The sequence below is a fragment of the Thermobia domestica genome, chromosome 15 (assembly GCF_964235325.1).
Source record: "Thermobia domestica chromosome 15, izTheDome1.hap1.1, whole genome shotgun sequence".
In the NCBI taxonomy this organism is placed as follows: domain Eukaryota; kingdom Metazoa; phylum Arthropoda; class Insecta; order Zygentoma; family Lepismatidae; genus Thermobia; species Thermobia domestica.
In genome coordinates this window covers 127,958,799-127,986,706 of record NC_137468.1, presented here as the reverse complement: position 1 = coordinate 127,986,706, position 27,908 = coordinate 127,958,799, and the positions used below count along the sequence as shown (strand labels likewise).

General features: G+C 37.8%; 1 protein-coding gene and 1 long non-coding RNA gene across 2 annotated transcripts in view; one reads left to right on the top strand and one right to left on the bottom strand.

Annotated features, from left to right (window-relative positions):
* LOC145671226 (cationic amino acid transporter 2-like) overlaps positions 1 to 27,908 on the top strand; it is a 1,570,353-nt gene that overhangs the window by 1,189,634 nt on the left and 352,811 nt on the right. Inside the window, exon 10 of the mRNA XM_081740116.1 lies at positions 24,493 to 24,595. Within this exon, the coding sequence (XP_081596242.1) occupies positions 24,493 to 24,595 (103 nt within the window). The remainder of the gene's footprint in view (positions 1 to 24,492; positions 24,596 to 27,908) is intronic.
* The window catches only part of LOC145671229 (uncharacterized), a 331,066-nt gene that overhangs the window by 295,315 nt on the left and 7,843 nt on the right, over positions 1 to 27,908 (bottom strand). The gene's annotated exons all lie outside the window — the stretch shown is intronic.

Below are 27,908 nucleotides of genomic sequence, written 5' to 3'. Positions count from 1 at the left end.
AAGTCATTTTCGCTTCCATGTTATTGGTGACGGAGCTCTTGTTCTTTGTATCTCTGTACTCAAGAAAATAATAATAATAATAATAATAATAATAATAATAATAATAATAATAATAATAATAATAATAATAATAATAATAAAGCATCTGAATAATAAAGGTATTTTTCACCCTTCTTTAAACTTTCTGTGTATTTCTCTGAATCTGGATATGTTGTTTTATAGTGTATAATGCAAAAAGGCTTCAAACAGCAATCTGGCAAAAAGTGTTTGTGTAAAAGACACAAACGTCTTATCAAGTTGTTCTACAAACAACTACACAGCTGACCTTGTTTCTGTTTGCCTTTAAACACAATGTTACTATTTACAAGGCACAGACAAAAGTAGAGAGCAACATCATATTCGCCTAAGGGCAACTTCGTCGCTAAACTGAAGACTAGCACTCTGTCAATATATTGCATAGCTATCAATAAGTCAGACTCACAGGTTCTTTCCAAACGTTTTGTATAACAGGTTATTCAAACTACGTTGTTGTAGGTAAGGGATGAAACTCTGAAAGGCCGATGTGTTGGAGGTCAGGGCCGTAGCTAGAAATTTCGTTGCCCGGAGCAAAGTAGAATTCGGCGTCCCCCGACACTCACCTTACCAAGATTTGACTTTACTTTATGTGCTTTTATTTTTAACATATAAGAGAAACACCTTTTTATTGTTATGCTACGCTGTTTTTTTTTTTTTTTTTTTTTTTACCAAGTCGCTTAGACAGCCAAAAGCTATCGTTATGTATTCTTTAACAGATAAGAGCCACTCTCAAGAGGCTTATTTTAGACCTGCTGCTAAACTTGCCAAACTACCTTGTATACAAATCCATTTGGAGAATAATTATGAAAAAAGCATGGAGTCGATTCTCCTACGTCAGGACGACCATGTTAGACATGGAGTTGCTGGACGCGAGTGGTAGCGTTGGAAAGGTCCGGGTCCCCTGAGTCGAGTCGAGCTAAAAGATGTCTGTTTCGAGTCGAATCAAGTTTAAAAAAAAACTCGCTCGAACTCGCTCGTGCCCATCCCTAACCACTGCCCCTGAGTGCAGTAGTAATGTCAAAAGTCTGGCCCAGGCCACGAAGCTCAACGAATGGGGTCCTGATGTCATGGATTCGGGTCCCTTCTATTCACCTATTAAGGGGATCTTCTACCTCTTCGCTTATGTTTCTAACTTTCCATTTGAAAACAGGTAAATTTTAATATGGTAATTTCTAACAAAGTATTGCAGGTAATGACTTGAAATGTTTAATACAAATACACTAGACCCATATAAATCCAACCACGGTTTCCCATTTACGTTACATGCGTTAGATTAATTGCAATATATTCTTCAGTAAGTTTGGCAACAGAGAATAAAAAGTATGCTGCAGAGGGGAGAGGGCTGATCATCTGTTCTAGCTGCTTTTAATGTGATTCTCACTTCTCAGTGGTTAGAATGGTCTGAACTGGAAGAGCCCAAAACCACTTCTTTCTTCCTTTCACGGTTTGTTTGTTTCTTCCACCCTCTGCAGTCACAAGAAGACAACTTGTTTCGGAAAGCATTTTGAATTAGTAGCAAAAAGCAAAACTGAATGACACCACGGACGGATTAAAGGGAGGGGCGTTCACTCCCTCCGAGAACATTTGAATACTTTGAGTAATCGGAGTAAGAAACTAGAAATTGCGTAATCTAATAAGAAAAGTTTCTTGAAGTATACAGATCAAGACGCATTTCAAGTGTCACAGCATTGTACTCTCCTCCCCTCCCCTCCCAATTCCCTTCTGAAGAAGTTCTCTTTTGTTCCTCTGTTCCATATTAGCCTTTACACCTACCCTTTCCCTATCCAGTATTGATTTTGACCATACCATCTGCACAGCAAGGCGAGTAAGGTTTACGAGTCCTTCCTGCCCCCTTTTTCTGTCCCTTTTTTAAAAATTGCTAATTATAATAAAATTTATCGAAAACAATTCATCCCAACGATGAAAATTTATACACATTCATTATTGCAATCTTAAAATAAACTCGCCGCCTGTCGCGTATGCTAGCGATCTAATATATACGAATAGATGAAAAGTTAGTTTGAAGCCTTATGTATTGTTTTTCTGTAAGTAAGTCCGAATTCATACTTGTTTCTATTGTTGCATAGACAAAAGTGAGTGCCAAATCGATTTAGGCTCGTTGGTCTTTGCGAGGTCCCTAAAGATGCAAGGCCGTGGGCAGTCGTCCACCACTTGAAACGCCTCTGCACTAGAGGTCTGCACGTGCTCGGGCCTACAAAGCATGTATCACTTCGGGCCCGGGAGGGGTTCGGGCAGTAGCGTCATTTCAGATTTGGCTTGGGGGGCAAGACCCCTTGATATATGTAAAATTTCGCGTTTTTCAGTGACTTACTACTATTCTATTGATAAAATCTATATAAATCTCAAACTCAGGGGTGCAAATGCCCCTCCCTGCCCCCCTAAATGACGCCCCTGGGTTCGGGCTGTGAATTTTTAAATATACAACCATATTTCTTGGACTTTTTGGGGTCTAACTTTGTAAATATAGTGTAAAACACAAATTGCACCGTTCTTTCTGAAGGACTTTTAAAACACAACTGCAAAATCAAACCTCGAATTGCTGTAAATAAAAATACAATCTTGCATTAATAATTAAGTTTCTGTGATTCGGGCTTATTTCGGGCTCATTTGATTATCACGGAGCTCAGTCCGGGCTCGGGCCTAAATGCTAAGACATATTTCGGACTCGGGTCGGGCCTCACATTGAAAATTCACGGGCCGGGCCCAGGCTGAAAATTCCGACCCGTGCAGATCTCTGCTCTGCACCCGCACACATTCCTTCCTAGTCCAGAAAATCTCCTCCTCTCCGCATCGTCAATAATGGTAAATTTGTTCCTCGTATATTTGCTTATTATTGTAAGAGAAGTGCAAACGAGAACTCTAAACTTTGTTCGTTCTCTGGGGTAATGTGAGTAATGCAAATGAAGAAAGATATGCGTAATATACAAATGTCAGAAAAACTTGATATCAATTTGAATAGACCTTTTACGTAATGTTTATTTTAAAAATAATAAACTTATGCAAATATATCGAGGCATCTGAAATTTAATGTTAAATAGTGGCGAGTGAGCCAGAAGGGGCGTGCACTATTCAGTTAGTCAAAGAACTCATATATGTAGCTTGAAAACTACTACTATTTAAACCAATATTGAATTAGACAAATTTGTAAAAAGTAGGATAACTATAGTTGGAAATGGTGTATTTTTTTAGCAGGAAACCCAGAAGTACATTCTCGATAAAATAATAATAATAATAATAATAATAATAATAATAATAATAATAATAATAATAATAATAATAATAATAATAATAATAATCTTCCTCACTTCAATCATAGGTTGAAGCGCAAGAAGGAAATTTTAAAACTTTTCTCTCCCCTGGGAAAGCTGTTTTATAATTTGATAAGGTCTCTTCTTCGTAACTGCATCTATCCTTGGTCGGGCCACGGTGGCTCAGTGGTAGAGCGTTCACCTATAATGCATGGCGTCCTTAATTCGATCTCAGCTCGCACCAAGTGAACTTTGTGGTGGACAAACACCGTATGCGTGGATTTTCTCGGGGTTCTCCCGTTTCCTCCCACTTTCTTCATTCCACCATTTCATTCATTTCTCATAATCACCGTCTCCTTTAGCCTAACAGGCATAACCGTGGGACGTAAAACTGAAAGATTTCATTTCATTTCATACTGCGGGCACTGGAGTTTCCGAACTATATCATGGCGGCCATTTTGAAACTGGTGCTCCATATGAAACATCTTTTGGTACAGCGTTACTTAGTTTTCCAAAAGCTTTCGAACGAGGTATTACTCGACCCATGTTCCCATTTGACATTTCAGAGTTACCCCCCGTTACCCCCATTTACGGGCGGTGGAGAGGGGTACTTTTGACGGAATTGGTTTTCCCCCTTAGCAATATATAACGTGTACTTCAAACATTTCCTCTATGTTTTATCATTTTTCAGATATTTCCGTGGATTGATTAAAATGGCCCACCCTGTATATATATATATATATATATATATATATATATATATATATATATATATATATATAGATAGATAGATAGATAGATAGATAGATAGATAGATAGATAGATAGATAGATAGATATGTTGGTGCACTAGTAAGCTCACAAGATTACAGATTAATTCATTCTTGATTTTAATCTACAGAACAAATGCTTTTTATGAAAGCAAGGGGACTGCTACCCATAGATGGCTAAGTGAGGTAAATAAAATTTAAACTTCAAATGGAATTGGGGTGGCTCACCGACAATGGCTGATTTAACACGTTTGATAACAGCGCGGGTAATAGCTTAGTTATAGATAGAGCCTGTGTAGGTAAGTAGATACCGCGTGAGACTGTCATTCTAAGGGTCTGGGGTTCGAGTCTCGGCCTAGACTGAGGTAAAAATTTTTTCAAGGAATTCAACATTATAAATGATGTTCGCGTTTGATACTGAAAGAGGTTTATTCTATGAAGGAAGAAAACCCAAGATGGGGGCAGGGGGAAAGACGGAAACTGTTTATCCTTAAGTGTTAAAATTTAATTTATTCCCATATCTTTTGCTCTTTCCTTTCCCTCTTTCCTTCTTTTCTCATTTTGTTTAGCTATCCGTACTTTTTCGGTTTCTGCATGAAGCGTATTATTCTTTTCGTTTTCTTTGCATTAATTTCTATCTCTTTGAACTTAATGTGAATGGAATTTCTGCAGATTTATCTCGTGGTTGTTTCTCTAAATGATGCTCTCAGATAGTAGTACTTTTCCTCCAAGTAGAGGAATATCCTGGCATGTTATGTTTTCGGGCACGTATTTGCTGTCATGTTGGTTGTCCAACTATCAGACATCGAGTGAAACTATTCTGATACTGGAAAAAGCTATCATTTCTTATGTATCCAACCTCCATTTTCTACTGTCGCTGACTGTACCAAATTGAAGTTTGACGCTACGCCTTCCGTATTCTTAACCAACGCAACGTCTGAGCTTTTTGGGTTGCCTACCATTGCAGAAAAAGTACATTGCATGTGGTAATGCACTTTCGGAGTCATTTGTACAACAAGCTGTTTTTCAAACACACGTTTTGGCATGAAACTCACTGCAAGTACAACTACAAGAAAATTTTGTTATTATAGGTGTTTAAGAATTTCAGTTTCAACTGAGATTCCTCACTCAATCCAGAAATTATTCATTATAGATAATACTCTCTCATTCGGAGTATTCGTGGCATGGAGACATATACTGTAAACGACAATATCACATAGTTTGGAATATGGAATATAATTTTATTCAAAGTGCTTGAATAATTCACCTCATCTTGAATAACTGATTTAATTCTTGCTTAGTTCAAAATGTTAATATTTGTTATACGACTGCTCAATATACTCTACCCAAAAAGAAGGGAACCGGTCAAAACCCCCACAGCCAAAACCCCCACACTCAAGAAATGTCAAAACGCCCACAAAAACGGTCATAACCCCCACACAAATGGACAAATCTCCCAAACGCACGAACGGTCAAAACCCCCACAGCCAAAACCCCCACACTCAAGAAATGTCAAAACGCCCACACAATCGGTCATAACTCCCACACAAATGGACAAATCTCCCAAATACCCGAACGGTCATAACCCCCACAGCCAAAACCCCCACACTGGTAGTCGGTCATAACTCCCACACAAATGGACAAAACAGCCACACATAGCAACGGTCATAATCCCCACATAAATGGACAAAACCCCCACACAAATGGACAAAACTCCCACATGCAGAAATAGTCACAACTGCCACACAAATTGACAAAACCCCCACACTCATGTATTGTCCTTGTACTTTTTAATAACATTTTTATTCCACTTAAACTGATGTTGCAACTATTCTTCTTGGGCGTCATAAAGAGCCACAACAAAGACGTGAAAAGACGATCATTTCAGAGTGTGGGGGATTTGTCCGATTTTGTGGGAGTTTTGTCCATTTATGTGGGGATTATGACCGTTGCTATGTGTGGCTGTTTTGTCCAGTTGTGTGGGGGTTATGACCGATTGTGTAGGCGTTTTGACATTTCTTGAGTGTGGGGGTTTTGGCTGTGGGGGTTTTGACCGTTCGTGCGTTTGGGAGATTTGTCCATTTGTGTGGGGGTTATGACCGATCGTGTGGGCGTTTTGACATTTCGTGACTGTGGGGGTTTTGGCTGTGGGGGTTTTGACCGTTCGTGCGTTTGGGAGATTTGTCCATTTGTGTGGGGGTTATGACCGTTTGTGTGGGTGTTTTGACATTTCTTGAGTGTGGGGGTTTTGGCTGTGGGGGTTTTGACCTAGACCCAAAAAGAATAGTGAAAACACATATTTCTTAAAAGTCGATATACATACATAGTACCTAATATATATATATATATATATATATATATATATATATATATATATATATATATATATATATATATATATATATATATAGATAGATATAGATAGATAGATAGATAGATAGATAGATAGATAGATAGATAGATAGATAGATAGATATAAATTTTGACTGGAAGAGAAGGAAAACAGGATTACGTCTGTCAATGAATTATGTTTTGTGTTCAGCGACCAATGGTGAACCTTCAGGCATCGAAACACACTGGCCTTCAAGAAGAACAACGAAATCGCTAATAATTGATATCTTGCTACGTATAAAATAGGCTGAAACAGAACATCTTGAGTGGGACTCTATTTTTAAACTTAAATCTTGTAATTATGAGAATTTAGCCCAATATGAAATAAAAAAATAAATGAATGAATTTTGGAATTCTTGCTTCATACATATGTTTTAGGATTAACTAATTCATATCGGACTTCAGAAGAGGAACATCAAAGCAATTTAATGACCGTGTTTATAGCAACAATTCGCAGTCACGACCCCACTTCAGTTTTATTACAAACAGGACAAGAAAGAGTGAGAAAGAAGAGAAGAAGTTAGGAGAAAGGAGGAAAAGAGGAAGAGCAAAAGCAGAAGGGAAGAAGGAACTAGAGATAAATGATTACAGGATAATTATGGAAATATGGTAAAGGGACTTGAATAGTTATTAAAAAGAAGATTCATACTGGAATGTTATTACTTGAAGATCGTTTCTGAAATAATCCTAAAGAGACACATGTTCCCTCATACTACCCCGACCTGGATCCAGGCAACTGCACAAGTGGGAGTTGCCCTAACCCAGCCCAGGTGACGAGAATTTTAAATTAATTCTTTGTCTATTATTTCGAAATGTTAAGTAACCTATATCCAGTATATGAATTTTCATAATGGAGATCGAACACACGTTTGAATCAACGAAGAAAAAAATTAAAGTAATGTATATATTTTCCACAAATATAAGTATTTGAGATTTCCGAAAAGACTGCTGTTATTCAAGCTCATCCTGTTATGTTGGCTTTCCTCCCGGAGCAGATGTAAACTAATTTAGAATTAGTTATCTTTTATTACCTCCGTCATATACTAATACATATACATGCTATTACAAACTTATTATAAACACTATCAAAGTAAATATTAAATGATACCACTTAATAGTAAATTTATCATTCATTCACACACAAGCACATACATACAGGTCAGCGTTTCGACATGGGTGAAATAGTTCAAAGAAACAATCTATCTACAATTACATCTATGCAGATATTAAACACATAATTTTATAAAGATGCAATAAGCATAGATATAAATATATCTATCTACATTGAACAACAGCATTACAATGGTATATATATATATATATGACTATGATAGATATATATAAACAGACAGATAAAAAGGAAAAACGTATATATATAACTTATGGGAAATATAAGTCTCTGAATATCGTTACGTTCTATAATATTATGAGAAAAGAAAAAAACTTGAGATGACGGATATAATAAGTCTTTTCCCTTATATAAAGAATTTTAATTAATTCTACGAGTCCGCTCTAATACCTTTAAACGAGCTATAATATCATACATATTCCTAAAGCACTCTCTCTGCTGCCGATGCATTTAACACCATTTCATTTTAAGATTTACACATGAGGTTGTATTGATTAGTCGTAACCGACACATATGTGGTTCGTAGAAGTATTTATCGATACGTTTCTCTCATATTTGTGATTGAGAGAGCAAAGTTTTGTCACTAATATTACGGTGACTATGATAGTTATTCGGTCATTCCACTCAGTATACTATTCTATCAATATATTCAATCAATATCACCTTGTATTACCACGTGCACACATTTATCATTAGAATCACACACTGTAGAAAGAAACGGGAATTTTCCAAGTCCAGAAGGATTTTTCATTTCTATTGAGAACTCGACTACTGAGGTGGGAAACACTGATCAAGTTGGAGGATTCGTATAGAAGGGATGGAATGGAAATGTGATTTTACAGGAGTATTTCAGTTTACTAAGTTGAAGGTAGATTTACTGATACATTAGGGATACGTTGGCTTGCTTTATCCCCTGCTACATTCAGCTAACGTAATCCAGATGATGTTAAGTGTTACATATGTTACTTAATAATATTACAAAATGAGAGAGAATATCTAACATGTGGCGATATTTTCTAACATTTACATTTTACATTTATCGGATATTTCGGAACTATGGCAACCAAGAACCATTCGGGGTAGGTACCAAGACCCTTTACATATATTTGTTTACTCAATTCAGCATTATAATTTTTATTTTAATATCATATTTATATTCCACACACACACACACACACATATATATATATATTAATATACATATACTCTGGTGAAAGGTGTTAAGACTCGGGTCCTTTTTTGCATTGACCTTTTGATGCGGGGCTGTTTGACTCGGGGCTTTTTGTAGCGACGCCCTTTTTTGACCCGGGCCCGTTTGACATTGGACCTTTTGACACGGATACTTTTGTTGTGGACCCCTTTTGGCCTAAGCCCTGTATATGAGGGGCGTTTTGATTCGGACCTTTTTTATTTAGGCCCTTATGTTGCGGAGACCTTTTGACCAGGGGCTGTTTTGCCTCGGGCCCTTTGACCCGGGCTTGTTTGAGGCTGGTCCCTTTTTACATATTGAGTTGAAGTCCATATCACTGATTTTTTGACAGTTTTAAAATGAAAGTCCAAGATTCTTGAGACTTTATATGCTCCCAATGGATTTATTTCTTAATTGAAACTGATTTTTACCTTATAATAATGCATTTTAGTTGAAAATTCCCTATGTATATCCGGAGCAAACTGACGTTGTCTTGCTCGACGCCTTTCCGAAGGAGAGAGTGACAAGAAACGCTCCTTAATACTAGAACATAGGAAACAGTTCCAATCAGAACAAAGAATTTTTCGGTGAAAAGTATAAAGCGAATAGAAAATAGTAAAAACTGGATGAAACCGTATTTTGGGAGGATATGGGCATCTCAGAGAAACGAAGGGGGTTTAAATTATTTTGCCAAATATCATTTAACGGCTAATTTCAAGAATTTCTATCCAATTGTGGGTCTTTGGTTTCGTATAGTATTTATGTGTGTAATTTCAATACTCATCCATTTGAAAAGCCCTTACACAGGGTTTACAATAATGTATAAATAAAGATATTATTCCCCGAAATATAATTCTTCCGAAGCTCCCGGAATAATTTTGGATTAAATAACAAAGAAATAAATTTACTACATGGGCCGAAAAATATGTGCGTAAAAAGAATACATTACGCGGTACTTTCGAAAAATATTGGATCCCTCCTAACTAACTAACTAACTCTATGGCCTATGGAACCCGGAGGTTCAATGCCGCGTTCACAAAAGCTCTCCACTGACTTCTATCCTTAGCTAACTGCATCTAGTTTTTACTTTGTATTCCAATCTCTGCTAGATCCATCTTAATATCAGGGGTGCCCACAAGGGGGGGCTATGACGCAAACTGCGTCATTGAAATATTTGGGGTGTTAAAAATCCATATAAATATGTTTGAGTGGGGGGTAAAAATTAATCGAAAAGATTTTTTTTCATGGAAGAACACCTACAGATAGACAATTGAGGGGGGATGCGTCATGGACATGAGGGGGGTGGGCACCACTGTTAATATTGTCCTCCCATCTGCGCCTAGGTCTTCCTAATGGCCGTTTTCCGATTGGTCTTCCAGTCAAGACTTTGAAAGCGTTTCTACTTTCTTCCACTCTAGTTACATGACCCGCCCACCTAAGCCTCCTAGACTTGACAACCCTAAGAATGTTGGGTAAACCATATAAATTATGTAGTTCCTCGTTTAGAAGTTTCCGCCATTCCCCATTCCCGTTCCTCTTGGGTCCGAATAATCGTCTGAGCATCTTGTTCTCAAATACTTTCAGTCTATGTTCTTCCCTCAGAGTAAGCGACCATGTTTCACAGCCATACAAAACAACAGGCATGATTATCGTTTAGTATATTTTAAGTTTCAAATTCCTCGACAGAACTCGCGACGGCAAGAGATTTTGAACCGAATAGTAACACGAATTCCCTGCTTTTAGAAGACATTTAATTTCTCCGTGAATATGATTTTCCTCTGTCAATATTGATCCTAGATACTTGAAACTATCCACTTTATCAAAAGTATTATTTAATATTTTAACGCATCCATAATTTGCTGTATTCCGGTCCCGACGCACTTCCATGTATTTAGTTTTCTCTGCATTTACTTCTAAACCCATGTCCCTGCAAGCGTTTAATAAGATCTCTGCATTTCTTTCTATTGTTCTCCTATCATCATATATTAAATTTACATCATCAGCATATGCCATAACCTGGTGAATACCTTTCAACTGTAGACCCTGGTTGCTATCTTTGATTTTCCTTATAGCGTATTCCAGAACAAAGTTGAAGAATAATGGCGACAACGCATCTCCTTGTTTCAGGCCATTTTCGACGTGAAAGCTCATGGACAATAATTTTTCTACCCGGACTTTACTTTGGGATTCATTTAAACATATCTTAATTAATCTAATTAGCTTTCTCGGTATTCCAAGTTCTGTAAGAACGTTGTATAATGTTTCTCTCCTAACCGAGTCGTACGCCTTTCTAAAATCAATAAATAGTTGATGTACCGGGGTATTGTATTCCCACTTCTTTTTGCGAGTATTTGGCGAATGGTAAATATTTGGTCGATAGTTGATCGATTCCGTCTAAATCCGCACTGATAATCTCCAATAATTTCATCTGCATATGGGGTCAGTCTTGCTAATAGAATATTTGAAAGGATTTTATAGGATGCTGACAGAAGAGAAATGCCTCGATAATTATTACAATCAGTTTTGTCGCCTTTCTTGTGAATTTGAACAATGATTGATTCTTTCCACTCTTGTTGCAATTCTTCCTTGTTCCAGTAAGGAGAATGAGTTTGTGTATCTTGTTCCACAATTTTTCGCCTCCAGCTAAAATTAACTCAGCCGGAATTTCATCTACACCCGGATATTTGTGTTTCTTTAATTTCTTTTTAGCGGTTCCAACTTCTATTCGGTTGGGTTCTGGACTATACGGTTCTGAGGTGTGTAACTCCTTTTCTCTACGCACACTAGTTTTTGGTTGAGTGTTAAGCAAATCGTCAAAGAAATCTTTCCATCTATTTAAGATGCTATCCGTGTCAGTGAGAACTGTACCGTCAGATTTCTTTAATATATAAGCACGAGGTTGATGGCCTTTCTTAAATTCGTTGATTCCCTTATACATGTTCCGGATGTTTTTATTTTTACTATTATCTTCAAGTTCCTTAATTTTACCTTTCAAAAAATCGCGTTTCTTTGATCTAAAAGTTTTGAAAGTTTCCTGCCTGATATCTGCGAAATTTTGTGTAGTTATTTCCTTCGGATTTTGTAGCCTGCGCAATTTTGCCTGTTTTCTCTTCTCTGCTAGTTTTATGCATTCTTGGTCGAACCATGGTTTGTTCCTACGTATTTCCGCATGTCCCAATTTTTCTTTTGCTGAAATTTTAATGCTATCTCTAATTTCAATCCAGGTATCCACGACACTAGTGCACTCCGAATCTTCTAAAGCCGAGAATCTGTTCGAAACTTCAATCAGGTATTTCTCCCTTACCTGGCTCTCTTCTAATTTCTTTAAATTGAATCTCTCCGTTTTCGGACAATGAATATTACCTTTATTCAACGATAACCTCTCGTATTATCGCTGCTACCAGGTAGTAGTCAGTGTTACAATGAGCCCCTCTAAACGACCGGACATAAATTATGCTAGATTGCCTTCTTCTATCTACTAAAACGTGATCAATTTGATTATGTGTTTTCCCGTCTGGTGATGTCTAAGTATATTTAATGTGGGAATTTTGTACTCTTCACGATTAGGTTTTTGGATGTTACAAAATTCACGAGTCTAACACCGTTGTCATTACTTTCCTTATGCAGACTTTCGTTCCCTATAATCGGTTTGAAAATATCCTCTCGTCCTACCTTCGGATTGAAATTCGCTAATAAATTTTCATGTGGTATCGCGGGAGTTGGTCAAATATCCGTTCCGCTTCTTCGTAAAAACTGTCTTTTATATCGTCATCCTTATCTTCAGTTGGGGCATGTACCGTTAAAACAATAATGTCACACAAGCGTCCCTTAAGAATAATAAAAGAAAGTCTGTCAGTAACAAATTCAACACGTTTAATTGCTGGTAATATACGTTTATGAACGAAAAACCCTGTTCCTAACTGGTGATTTTTATTTCCTTCCCCGTAAAAGAACGTAAAATTTCCGGGATTCACAGATCCATTTCCTTCCCACCTAACTTCCTGAACTCCTACTACGTCCATCCTGTATTTCTCTAACTCACTTGTTACGGATTTTAACGCGCCTGCCCTATAAAGACTCCTAATATTCCATGTTCCAAATCTCATGTCCATTTTCTTTTGCTGATGTCGTGCCAAGTTATCAGTCCTTGTCCGAGGCTTTTGTGAATATTTCTAAACAAGTTTTTTTTTTTTTTTACAGGATGAGGTTGTTAGACCTACCCAAACCCCCAAGCTGGAGGACTACTCCTAGTCGGCTGTCCGCGACTGCTTATTCAGTATATTCGCAGCTAACTTCTATATCTAGAGGCCTTCTCCTCGATCCGCAACCTGAGGGCGCGCCATGCCGTGGTGACAGGAACCCACGTTACACGAATTGGATCCCTCCAGACACAAAAAGTCATACCTTGATTGTAATGGCACATTACAAAGGCATATTTCAGAAAAAAGTTCATTGAAAAACATTTCTATGAATGTGGGACAATTACCCTGTGATAGGAAATTCGATCTTTAGTTTTGATAGTTTAAATATACGTTCTGCAGGTTTCAACAGAGCAAAAAAACCTAATTTTATTGAAGGAAAGGAGTTTCCGGTACTTCCACTGAGTTACGAAATTCACGCAATGTAGCTGCAACTGCGAGATATATGTAAAAGTTATGAATATATTTTCTAACCCACACTATTTGTTCATACTGATAAACAACCTAGAGCAGTTTATATACAGTTTTTTGTTATGTATGCATCACAACCAAATCAGTCAATTCTTTTGTTTAACGAATTCTGATCAATATTTTAAAGATCATTTACCTTTCCTTGCTGCATTTGCAAAATTGCAGTTATTGTTATCAGGACGAAAACCTACAACTTTCCCTCCAATTTTCTACGCCTGTAATGTCGGGAGAATACACCTGGACACAATGTCAGACATTTCAACACATTGTTCTTGAAAATCGACAGCTTTAACTTACTCCACTCACACGACGAAAGAGCGAGCCAAGAATGTAAATAGTTTCGTAAGCTTATGATTTGAAGAATCTGTATATATTCTAATATAATTTATTTAATTCAAGTATTTCTGCATTTCTGAAATCGCTTAAGGTCTAATCATATTCATTACAATAGCTTGAAATTTTATTCCACACGAAGACTGGGGCTCGAAGCATTTCTTGATGAGCTTAGAACTACAAGCTCTTGAACGAAATGACTGATGATACATCACTGTATGAAATGCAAAACACTTTCTGCTGCTGCGGTCATTTGTTCCATTTGTCCGAACTCTTACTTCGAAACAATGTAGAAACAGTTGCACTGGAAGCTGCTGCACTGACCACCGATTTATGTGTTTTCGTTTTTAGATGACGTTCTATTTAAGATGTTTCCACTGTTACCAATGGAAAACTGAGCTGAACATTTCTCACAATGTACATCTTTATCTGTCTTTCCTCTGTTAATAAAGGGTAGAGAGATTGTAGTTGAGAACATACAACACACCTCCGTCTTGGGGGAATCTCAAAAAATAGTCACAAACTATACAGAATTCTTGTAAGGTGTATCTTGCCTTCTCACGTCAATATTTTGACAAATAACACGACTGAAGCAAGCAAAAGTACTCCGCACTAGAGACCTGCACAGGCCGAATTTTTCCGCCCGAACCGAATCCAGCCCGAATGTACCTAGGCCCGGCCCAGCCCGAGCCCGAAAAGTTTTGGAGATTTTCGGCCCAAGCCCAGCCCGACCCGACAAGTTTTTTTTTAAATTCTTGGTCCAAGCCTGGCCCGGGCCCGATAAATTTTAAAAATTTTTGGCCCGACCCCGGCACGATATTTTTTTTTTAAATTTAGCTCGAGCCCCAATCTTTCTCAAAGTTTACTATTAAACTTGACCTAACCCTCAGAAACATTTTCTAAACTCTGACTCGCAACCTCACACTTGCCTCCCGAATGGCACCATTGCCTTTTATAACTTTGCCTGTCATCGAGAGAACAAAAACTCCATTTCCTGTAACAAAAATCTAACTTAATTCATATTTAGCATAAAGTGAAGATGGCAATATTGTTTAGCGACAAGCAAAACTTTCCCATTCCTTCTTGTCATATTTTGGGTTCAGTGAAAGTCAAGGTCAGAGCTCAATTTACCGCGCAATACCTGCAATCCTCTATAGTGAAAGTGGAGCCGCTGTAACATTTTTCATGGGCACACTTCTTCAACATTTGGTTTTATTCCAATTATTCTTTAACGGAAGTCAATAATTATTAAAGAATTGTAATTAATCGACCTGAAGAGAAATCAGTGTCGGCCCGCCCAAGCTCGTCCCGTGCAGGTGCTCTACTCCGCACCGCAAATTGCAAATGTGGGAGTAAAATTCATTTGTATTGTAATTAATTAGACACGTAATTAATATGTGCGATTGTGGTTTATTTTTATGAACCTAAGTGAAACTTTGTGGATGACTAAACTCTTATTTCTTTTATCGATTTTCGGAACTGCGATTATTTTCAGGAAGGAGGGAAAATTTAGACCGACGCGAGAGAATTTCTACTTAGCTTGGTTGCCATCATTGTCGCACCTGGAAATAAAAACCATTCCTGTGTTATCGACATGTCAGTATCGACATGTCTTCAGTAAATACATATATTGCAAAACCACGGTTTGTTTCTTATTTTGCTTTCCTAAAAAATTATCTTTTCGGAATTGTTGAAAAACGCAGCGATTTATCATTCACAAGAAGAGTGCGTGTGATTTGTAATGTTGTAAATAAAGAATAAAACATTAAAGCATTGCAAGTAAATTAAATCAGAACATTTTAAAAAAGAATGACCCTTCTCGATTTTCTAGGTGTTTTGCAACACACAGGGCAGCTGTTTTAAAAATAGCACTGTGATGCGAAAATCAGTACGTCTGATCACCCTAAGCTACAATAGTTTAATACGTATATCCAAACGAATGTACATTTGAAAGGAACAATATTTATAATATTCTAATTTTTGCCGATAAAGTTAATACTCTTGTCGCCACATCTCCTACAGACTGTTACTGATACTCTACCTACTCACGCTTTCAGCACCCCCATTACAGTGGACAAGATTACTTCACTTTTTCAGCGCAAGCGCAAGACCCCTCAAGCTTTTGATTGTATCCTTTATCGCCATGTAAAAGAAAATCCACACACACTACTCACTTTTCTCTCATTGATCTACACAGCCATACTGTGTACTGGATTTTATCCGCTAAACTGGAAAGTCTCCAAAACTCTTATGTTTCCTAAGCCGAATACACCAAGTCTGATATTTCATCGTACATACCCATGAATGGTACCTCCACGTTCAGCAAGATTCTTGAAAGCATTATTGTAACACCTACATCCATACTTTGCAACCCGAAACATAATTCTCGCAGGTCAGACTCGCTTCCGACCTTCGTACTCTACAAACTACCAATTACTATGTCTTACACCACTGATTACCTACCAGTATAACTAGGTTGAACGTTCTTATCTCACTTTCTTTGTTCTTGAGAAGGCATTTGACGAAAATCTTGGTCATAGCTTTTATCCACAAACTTAGTTAACTGAAATTCCCTGTTGCATATATCCGTTTCTTCTACATTTTATATGCCATCTTTCATACGTAGGTATCAACGATACGCTCTCTCACCTTTATCTTTCTGATGTGCGGTATGTTCCTCTGTTGTGTATTCCTTTTTCTAGCCGATTTTTCAAACATACCTCACAATATTCAACTGTTTCAATATGCGGACGATACAGATTTTCTTGCTCTCTGCCAAATCATCCAACAGATTAAAATATAACTTCAGCAGGCTATTAATTGCTGGATATTCTAATGTCGCAGGTGGAATCTGATAATCAATGGAAGCAAGACTCAAACGTACTGCACCCAAAAACGACCTAAAGTTATTTGAAATCCGTCTTTTTCATTACCAGTTAAATACATCCCCCTTCAGCTTCCTAAAACTGTTACCTATCTTGGACGTGCATTTCGTTTGGACACCACATCAAAAATTTATCAAGGTCAAAGTCATAAATAGACTTAATATTCATAAACATCTCACCGGTGCTACCTGGGTACTATCTCGTACTGAGCATTACGAAGCATTCCACAGCCCAGTACTCACCTGTGGCTTTACTTACATGAATCTCCGCTTACCTCTCCCACTATAAACAACTGGACATTTTCGAACGACATGCTTTCCGTATCTTCCTTCCTAGCCTTACTGGTAACCTGTATACTCTCATCTCATTTCCGATTCTCAAATTTCACCTTGAAGCACTCCGTCCAATGTTTATTGCTGAACGTTATACTAATCACTAGTCTCTTCTTCATGAAACCATGCACCATTTTACACTCCATCGATCTAGCTCGATATCATCACACACTGTTGCACCTCCTCTTAACACTATACTATTAAACACTTTACCCTGATCATCCGGATCTAACCCTGCTCGAGGTCTATCATATGCATGATCATCTTCCGCATCTTTGTCCATCATATATCACACTATAAATATCTTTGTAACTGAAAGGTCTCCCCATATCTTCATCAGTCTAGCGTCTCATATGCGTTCCATATGTTTTCCTAACTTCTTCTATGTGATGTGCTGTTTTTTGCACTTCACCCCATCGCTTACGGCCATTACAATTCGTAGTCTTTCCCTATTTCTCATTATACTTCTTTCGTTAAATTTTATAACTTATACTTTCACTTCTCTAAAATTTACCGTAATCGTTCCTCTTTTTCTACACATTCCGCCATTACTGCAGTTACTCTTATAACTTTGTTCTTTGTTATAATATCTATCATTATTTACTGTATCAATTATGTATCATATATGCTGTTCCTCCATCCTACCTTTCAAAATGGTTATGGTCGCAAAGAACATAACGTCCCACGTTACGGAGAAATAAAGAATAAATAAATAAATACTGAAGCCTTTCTCATTCCTGCTAGTCTTTCACTTCCTTTCCTGGAAAAGGGTGTAGCCCTCTAAGAGGTGGCTAGTTTTAAGCTAGCATGTGAAACAAAACATTATTTTTCTTACTTTCGGTCACTAGTGATACTTGTTAGCGATAGTCAGAATAGGTTGGCTATTGCGATTTTTAAAAAATTACCCTTGTCCCTATCTTGGACTCCTTTCTGCGTCATTCCTTTGAGCACTACTTTCCTGACTTATCAAACTAAAGGTATGTAATATTACAAGTTTGTCTGGAAAATTGATCCTATCTTGGCGACTGTGCAGATGCATCACTTTATCTACATCAACTTTCATCACAACGCATTACATTCTATTCTCTCGATAAGCTCGGGTTTCGGCCCAACTACTGCCTCGGACCAACCAGCGCTTCGAGGGATAGTTGTCATGAGGGAAAACCTCCAATCTGTGTTGCCCCTTCCGCTCATTCCACGAAGTTAGAAAAGCGGAATGTTGGTACACGACATCGCAAAACTTCTGAAAGTTCCACTGCCTCTATCGTCTTGGACGCCTCCAACCGATTGCGATGGCCACTTTATTGAGAGAGCTATGCTGAGCATTTGTTAAACTCACAACCAGTAACGAGATAGCATATCAGTCAAACTTCAAACTCCATTCACATGAGCCGCGATATTTACTTATTTTTTTTATCGTCACATCAACGTCACATCCATCAAGACTTTATTTCGTCAATATCAGGACTAGATCTTTACTGTTTTCTTCTTCGGGGCCTTAACTGAAAATATGACAAAATCAAACGTGTAGTTCTTCAATTTCGCAAACACTTATATAAAATAAACCATACTCAAATCGTCAAGTCTTGTAACGGGATAATCTGGAAGTCATCAGATCAAAATTCACTACTGTCATCTGCAACAAAGCCTATTATGAAATATTTGGGAAGAATACTAAACTCGAAACACTCAGTTCACCTCGACGAAAACAACCAACACCTCCAAAACCGCCTCATCTTGTTTCAGTTCACATCAGGGGTATTGATCTCTCATATACAGACGAGGAAATTTTCGAAGAATTGTTCCGGAGGGCTTCACCATCACCAATATACTTCGCATGCGTAACAATCAGGGACTCAGTTACACTAAGTGAATCTTAATATCTTTACAAGGGACAATCGATACACTGTTTTTACATCGTGCCCTAACATATAAAAGAAGTCACCGTTTAAAACCCTCTCGAACAACATTGCCACTATCCCTTTGTTGCGACAAATGCCAAGTGTACAATCAGCACGCCACTGCTAACTGTCCTAACATTGTAATCTGTCGCTACTGCACAGGCACTCACCCTACACGTACGTATTGAAATTTACAACCCCCACTTTGTGTTATGTGCAACGAACAATACCCTACAGTTATAAATGCAAAAGAAAACCTCAACCTGAGAGTACCCGACCTCAGTTATTGACCCCAGTCCGAACTCGTGATTCTTCTACGAAAACGGATTTCTCCATTTACTCCACGCTCGTTACTATTGATAAATTTCTCTCTTTTACTACACTTGCCTTGCAAAACATTCACTCCTTTATTCGGCCACTTATCCTTCAATAAATCATTCACGATACCCTATCATTTTTACGTTTCTTTCAATGCAACTTACTCTAATACCAATGCACATTTTCATAAGTCAAAATCTCCGCCTTATTTTTAACAGCCAACTACTACAATACCTCATTATGGCTCTTGTGTTCTTGTTTCTTAATGTCTGATTCTTTTCTGAAAACAAACTAATATTCGAAACGCTTCTGCTCCAAAGAAAAGCGAACGCATTACTTCTCAATGAAACATTTTCGAAACGGTCGGATACTAGGCACATAGCACTTATAACATCCTTCGTTATGAGAACATTCTTCCACTCAGTGAGCCAATGGTAGGGTAACTCATGGCTTTTACCAAACTCTAATGTCATCCTAGCCCGTCCTGAGCATAGCAAGAATGTTTTCCCCCAAAATACCCTTACACTCATTACCGTTTTTAATAAATCAAATAAGGACATCCGTTTCCTATTTATTTTTTACAGAATATATCCCATATATACAATCATTACGTCATTATGACAGGCATAAATCTTCATACAGTAGTCATACAGATAACGAACGTGCCACGTCAATTCAATTTGTTGCTTCAAATACAACAGGCATCCTTCACGCATTACCATCACCATCTTGTTCTGTCTCTCGAAAATTGCCGATGCGGTTATCGTATTACTTCACTGTTGAAGTTCTAGCACTTCTTGGCAGTGATTACGCACCTATTAAGCTGACGTACTCAGTCCACTCAATCTGCTAATCTACAATCTCCACAGCCTACTTTTCAATGTGATAAAGCTGATTAGAACAAATGTCGCGAATGCATTTCTCAGTCTCTACGTCATCACCCATTACCATCCACAGAGGAGCAGTTAATATAATTTAAGCCCTGTCTTCCACTTCAATACTTATTCAGGATTCATCGCTCTCGCCAGTTGTAAATATCTCCACACTAGGAAGAATCCTGAAATACTCCGTCATCATTCCATAATTCAGGGCACAGTTCTTAACTACATCACAACTTACAAACTGCGAAACTGTGATAGGACCTGCAAAGATTTCAAGAAAACTAGGCATCCTACTAAATTCTGGAAATAATTTAATGCTCTCTATCGCCAATACACTAAGTCACATTACCCTCTTATTCATAATGCCGTACCATTTCAAACTGATTGTGCAGATATCTTTAACATGCGGCACCCACCAATCTCATCACTTCACACCAAATAGATCGAGTAAATCTAGCATCTCTCCACTCCAAACGTCACTCACTCGTTTCCACTTCATTCTCTTACCACAGCTATTACTACCGATAACGTCATAACTTCTGTCAATTGCAAAACAAATTCTGCCGCAAGCTTTGATAATACTAAATACCACCATACCAAAACTGATCCCTTATTATTCTTAAATGTGCTTACACTCACCTACACATTCACCATCAAAACTTTTTTTTTGTAAAGACTGGAAAACTTCTTAAAGTGCATGTTTCTAAAACTTAACAACCCTGCAATCGACAGATCATCGTACCATCTTATTCAGTACATTCACTTTCAAGAAAGTTCTTGAACGCAACCAGGTTGAAAGATTACATCCCTATCTCATAGCTATAACAATATTTGGGAATTTCTTTCCCATACGAGGAGATAAGCAGTACTATCCAAATTTATCGAATTACATATTCGTATCGTAAACAACAATTACCAAATTTAATTTTTGACACTTTCTAAATTAAAAGAATGGTCCTATGTACCCTTTCCAAATTTTGAAAAGGAGGATCAACATACCCATGCTTTATGGAAAACATTTGACTCCAGTACTCACATATGTAACCATATAACGTCATAAACCCTCATGAAAGGAGATAAATTAAATCTGTAAGCTAAACATTTTGATCTTTTTGGCCAGTTTATACTCATAGAAGGGAACACTATCATCATCATCAACTGTTATTATTGGCAAGTCACTTGACGCAAATACTCCATACTCCACGGTCTTCCACTAATCTCTTAGTCTTGACGTACGATTTTCCTGTTTTGATTCATTGTAGTCTCCTTTGCTATCTCCCTCCCTTTCCTGCCACTATACCTTCTAGAGAATTTCTCATAGTACAGCTACTTCTTAGCCAACATCCAAACCGCATTCTCTCCCATTCTTAATAATATATAAAATAGTTCTTTTCTCCCGTATTATCTGTAAACTTTTTCGTTCGTTTTCCGTTGGACACAGCTAATCTTTCTATTTTTCAATACACCCACACTTCGAAAGATTCTAGCCGTTTTTTTAAAGGTTTTTGCGTAATGTTCATGTCTCTGCTCCATACAGTACAATACTAAAAACGAAGCATTTTTTGGGTCCTCTTCTGTACTCTGTTTTCAAACTGCCACAAAATAGTATTTCCTCGTTTGTAAAGGTTTCTTTCCCCTGTTTTATATTCGCTTCTATTTCACGTTCGCACTTAATATCATCATTAATAATACTACCCAAGTATCGAAAACTAGTCATCTGTTTTCCCTCTGCAATTTCTGTAGTCGACACTGACTGTTTCGTTCCAATCACTCTAGCCTTTTTCTTTCTAGCACTAATTTTCATCCCATATTTTTCATTGGCCATTCTCAATTTTCTTGATCTTATTTTCAGATTCCAAAACAAGCATCATATCATCTCCAAACCGTATGCACCTATACCTCATACCATTCTACCTCATACCGAAATGCGGTCCTCATTACGTAGCCTCCTTTTCACGATCTCTTCTAGGTGGATATTAAATATTGTTGGCGAGAGATAGAATCCCTCGCGGACTCCCCTACCAGTTTCACTCTCCTCTGTCATTTCGTTTCCTATTCTAACACTTATTTGTTGGTTCATATATAAGTTTCTTATGAGTGTACGAGCTTTAGATTCCAATCCAACTTTCTTTGGAACTAACAACAACAATTCCCAATTCATGCTGTCAAAAGCCTTTTCTAGATAAATAAATACCAGACACCCCTCTTTCCATTTTTCTATAAACCTTTCACTGATCACCCTTGATAATCCCATTGATTGTATTTATTGTCCCCTTTTCTGTTCCTCTCCAATTCTTTCATTTGTTTTTCCATACAACCTTCTGCTCAGGATTTGAAGCAAAATTCTTGCTGCATGTGATATCAGACTAATAGTTCTATAGTCCTCACATGTATCAGGGTTCGATTTCTTAGCCATCGGTATCAAGATTATCTTCAGGTAGTCTTTTGGCCACTCTTATCTTTCACATATTTCAATGGAGAGTCGGAACGACTCTTTTTTGCCCTTGCCTCCCATATCCTTAATGAATTCGATTGGTATATATCTAAGTTGCATTTCCATTCCTAATCTCGGACTCTTTCCATCTTCCTAAGATGTCATTTTTCTCGCTATCAGTAACATTTTTATTTTATACTGCTATCAGAATACCCCCGAGTTTCTTCCAAAGTTTTATAGGTTTCATCTCTTTGTGCATTTCCTCATATTTTCCAACTATTTTCGATTTTTCTATGTCCTCCTATTTTCTTTTGTAAAACTCTTGTTTTGCTCTACGATTTGCCTTCGTAATTCGTTGTTTAAATATCCATACACCTGTCTACCATCTTCTGTATCAACTTCTTTCCACGTCTTTCTTTCCCTCATTTTCTGCAATTTTAGGCCATATGCATCCCATGGTTCATATGTTGTTTCTGAACATGACGCCATATACCAGGACGATATAATCCACGTATTCACAGAGCTGGAGCTGTTGCGGTTTGGTTTGAGAAATATCGGGATTAAGTTGAGCACCCCCACTCACTCGTTCAATCAATGTACTTCAACATATTTGAATATCTATGGTCCGTTTAGAAGACATGAATATGGACAAATTTTTTATCTATAATCTCTCTCACTGAACTGAATGATGCACTACATGCGGAATCATGTAATATTTCACTTGCTACCATTCACGACCTCCATGTTGCATCACATATGTTTTGAGGGTTAGAGGTGGTCCAACGAAATATTAATTAGGCTTTTTATACTTTCTTCAGTTGTATTTTGATAACCATATATATATATTCTTTTAATAGGGAAATAATAGCTGAATGTCACTTTTTCAAATTCTGTAAGCACTGATTTATTGCCAACTCAGCTGCCAATGTTTAACACAAATATTAACAGTAAATTTTATAATGTGAGGAGTAATACTTCTATATTCCAATACATCTGACGTTATCTTAAGCATTTACAAAGACATGTTGAGTGCTCATAACATAAACTTGGTTGTAGATTGAAACAGTGCTTACTTTTTCTAATAGTTCTATTAAATAAGGTCTTGTTTCTGGGCTAAACGTTATACTAGAGTACTATCGTGACCAGATGGTTAGTGGGTGCTTTTGCCTTTAATGTGCAAGGAAAACAGTCTTTTATTCATGTAAGATTTCAAGCTGTTTATTCACGTCCCATATAGCTTTATGGAAGTTTAACTCCAAATACTCAATGAGAATTACGTTGTTGATAATAGTTATTATATTCTCTTACGGTAGTATATGTTAGCAATTTTAACAAGCAATACCCACGGAATTTACTTTAAAGTTTAGATTAAAAATTCTGTTGATTGGTAACTTAATCAAAAATTGTGAATTACTTCCATGATTGTATATTAAATATTTTAAAGGCATATGTAAATAAACAGTTATGATCTATATTAACGGTGCAATCGTTGAGTTGAGTTTGAGTTCAACGTCCCTTTCAGCACCGAGGCTATATGAGAAGGGACCTACTGATTAACGTGGAATCCAAACCATATGAGCTCCCTCCAGGAATAGAACTCGGGTCTCCCACGCCAAACGGTGCAGTCGTGTTCTGAACTAAAACAATTTATAATTTCAGGTTTATTTGTTGACATTTGACTCATTATTATTGCCATTTTTTACAATTTAAATTGTGGTCGTGGCAATTACGATTTAAGTGAGTCAATCAGATAGAATTTTTAGAATAAAAATCTGATTCAATACTTTATCAAAGAAATATCATAAGAATGAAGGGAAGCTGTTAAATTTATTAAATTTCATACAGTAACAGAACTCTAGAAGAGCAACGTTTTCCATGCTGCAGTTTATGAAAATAAATATTTCTATTTTTTAAAGGTTTCATGGCCATGATATTTGATCTTGAACAGCTAATGGATTTAATGTCAATTGGAACACTCTTAGCCTACGTGATAGTGGCAGTTTGCGTCCTTATCTTAAGGTAAGTCTCATAATAGATTAGATAATTAAACATTGATATTTAAGGAGTTACTGTTGAAAACTAATAGTTCTAATAGTTCTATAAACAAAAGTCAACATTAACAAATCCAAGAGTTTTAGCTGTGCCTAAAAATCATTTAGCACAAATATATAGTTTGAAAACTCAATCCTTTGAAATAGAGAGATCGCCTGAAATAAAGTGTCTCCATTGTATGCGCAGTTACAAGTTTCAGTTTTTAAACTTTATAATTAAGTAATCTTACTTCTAAGATTTCAAATATAGATTTTTCTTCCAGTATTTAGGTGTAAAGAGGAGAATATAGAGTTATAACCAACAAGAACGATTTCATTATTTCCAGGAAAAAAATATTATGCTTTAGCGTGCAGTTTCACAGTTCTTACCTAACAGCAATATCTTTAGCAAACAGATTTAATTTATTCTGACTAGAAGTTAGAGGTGTCGCACACTGGGCTACAATAATCGAAAGACTCAAATAACGTTTCTGAATTTACTATCCTGATTTTCACATTTATTTCCTTGCATTAATAGTACTATACTTTTATAATGATTTTCATTTCTCTTCTGATGACGAAATACGGTATAGGTTTGACTATGTTAGCAATTGAAATGTGCATACTAATTGATCATAACGAGTCTTTTAAACTAAATTGAACTGCTGACGAAAAAAAAAAAGAATCTAAATTATAGAAATAACCTGAGTTTTTGAAGCGAGATAGACCATCCAAATTTATAGTGGTATATATTGTGATCCTATTCTACTATACTAAATTTTTAAATTTGTCAATTTCAAAAATTTAAAGGGTAGGCCAACGCACCACTCCCAAATTTTCAACGGGGTAACCAATGTATCTATGTCTTATGAAAGGAATGGACACCTGTACATACCCATATAACTATTTAAGGTAATAGGACCTCATCAAAGGAGATAAATTGTGTCAAAAACCTCCGAAATTTGAATTTTTTGGTAACCTTCTACCCATGAGGGAACGAGATGGACACCAAACATACAGAGGTACATACCCTAGTCAAATACTACCATACCAAATTTTGTTTTGGAAATTTAGAAAATTTAAGGGGGTTGATCCTACATATCCCTGCCAAAGTTTAGAGGGAGTTGTCGTAGGTACCCCTAGTCATTCAACCTGGGACCACTGACCTTGACCTTTGACCTCAGAAATTTTGGCCGACTCTACTATCTACAACAGTGTCCTTGCTACTGTACAATATGGAAATGAGCGATATGGACGGAAGAGTCATCGTTTACCTTGTTATGAACCACGAGTTAAGTGTATGTTTGGTGGGAGTCGAAAGAAACCCGTGATCCGTCAAATTTTCACCGAAGCGTGGAACATGCGTACGGCCCAGCGATACTGTAAGCCGCAATGTTCTAGTTTTGAGTGGTGTTCAAGCCAATGCTTACTGATCGCGTCACTGCCCGTGATTATATGGGCATTTTAGGGCACCATGTGCATCTTATTGTGCAGATGTTGTTTCCGTGCAATGATGCCATATCCTAAGATGATAATACACCCAGTTATACAACAAGAGCTGTTGTGGCATGGTTTGAGGAATGTCGTGATAAAGTTTTCCTTGCCTTCTTAGTTTCCCGATTTGAACATAATTAAACACGTGTACTAAGTGTTGTAAATACGAATTTGGTATTGATTTCTACCTCGATACTTTAACGAAATTGAGCAATGCATGCACACACACTGGTGTAATATACCACTTGCTATCACTCACGACCCTTGATGTTGCATCATACCTGTCCTGAGAGCGAAAGGTGGTCGAATACCACATCAATGCTATAGCGAATGCATCCCTTTATGAGCTTTCAAAATACTATTTATTTAGAACGACGTTAATATTAAAGTCATTTCAATTATAATTCATAAATTTTAGAATTACAGATGGTGATCAGAAAAATGAAAACACCTGTAGTTGGCAACACGTCAGATGAATGGTTTGGCAGTGGTGTCGTGGCGCCCGCAGCGCCGGACCGCTGGTGGTGGTGTGTTAGGTCGGTATTCATACTACGTCAGGCGCAGTGGAACAGCAGTGTTCAGTGGCTGCAGCAGACGGAGGTAGTGTAAAATGGGAGACCTCTCTGATTTTCAAAGAGGGCAAATTATTGGTGCGCGGTTATGTGGAGTGAGTGTGACGGCAGTGGCTACTGTGTTAGGTGTGTCGCGTGGGACAGTGTCGAAGGTGATTACGGCCTACACAACACACGGGAAAACCACATCGGGGAAGCGGAACAGTAGGCGGAAGAAAATCATGAGTGACAGGTCACGCCGGGTATTAAATCGCATTGTCACGCAGAACCGTCGCGCCACTGCGGAGCAAGTGACGGAGGAACTCAATCAGCACCTCCCCAACCCTGTTTCGACAATCACAGTCCGCCGCGAATTACATGACAAGAACTTACGGGGTCGTGTTGCATGGGCCAAACCGCTCATCAGGGACCATAACGCTTTCGCACGCCGCAAATGGTGCCGCGACCATGCAACTTGGACCGTTGAGGACTGCAAACGTGTGATATGGTAGGAGGAGTCATCCTTCACCCTATTCCTAACCACGGGCCGTGTTTATGTGTGGAGAACGCCCAAAGAAGCTTATGATCTGCAATGTTTCCGCCCAACTGTGAAACAAGGCGGCAGTTCGGTGATGCTGTGGACCGCCATATCATGGTTTTCATTGGGTCCCGTGGTCACACTTAGCGGACAAATCATTGCCAACGATTATGTCGCAATTTTAGGAGACCACTTGCATCTTATGGTCCGGATGTTGTTCCCGGACAATGACGCCATCTTCCAGGATGATAATGCACCCATTCACACAGCTGGCAGTGTTGCAGCGTGGTTTGAGGAACATCGGGATGAAGTTCAACACCTCCCCTGGCCCGCCCGATCCCCAGATCTCAACATAATTGAACATCTGTGGTCCGTCTTGGAAACACGACTCCGGCGACGATTTTCCACCTCCATCCTCTCTCCCAGAACTGGCCGATGCCCTGCACGAGGAATGGTGTAAAATTCCACTTGCTACCATTCACGACCTCTATGCCTCCATCCCACGTCGCATCAAGGCTGTTCTGAAGGCGAAAGGTGGCCGGACACCATATTAATCTGGTAAGTTGCAATTTTGTTCAGGTGTTTCCATTTTTCTGATCACCATCTGTATTTGTAATAACATGTTAAGATCATTATTTTATTATGTATTGAGTTTGAATTATCATACACATAAGTAACCTTTAGCATCGTAACTAGCAATAAAAATTAAATATCTCACT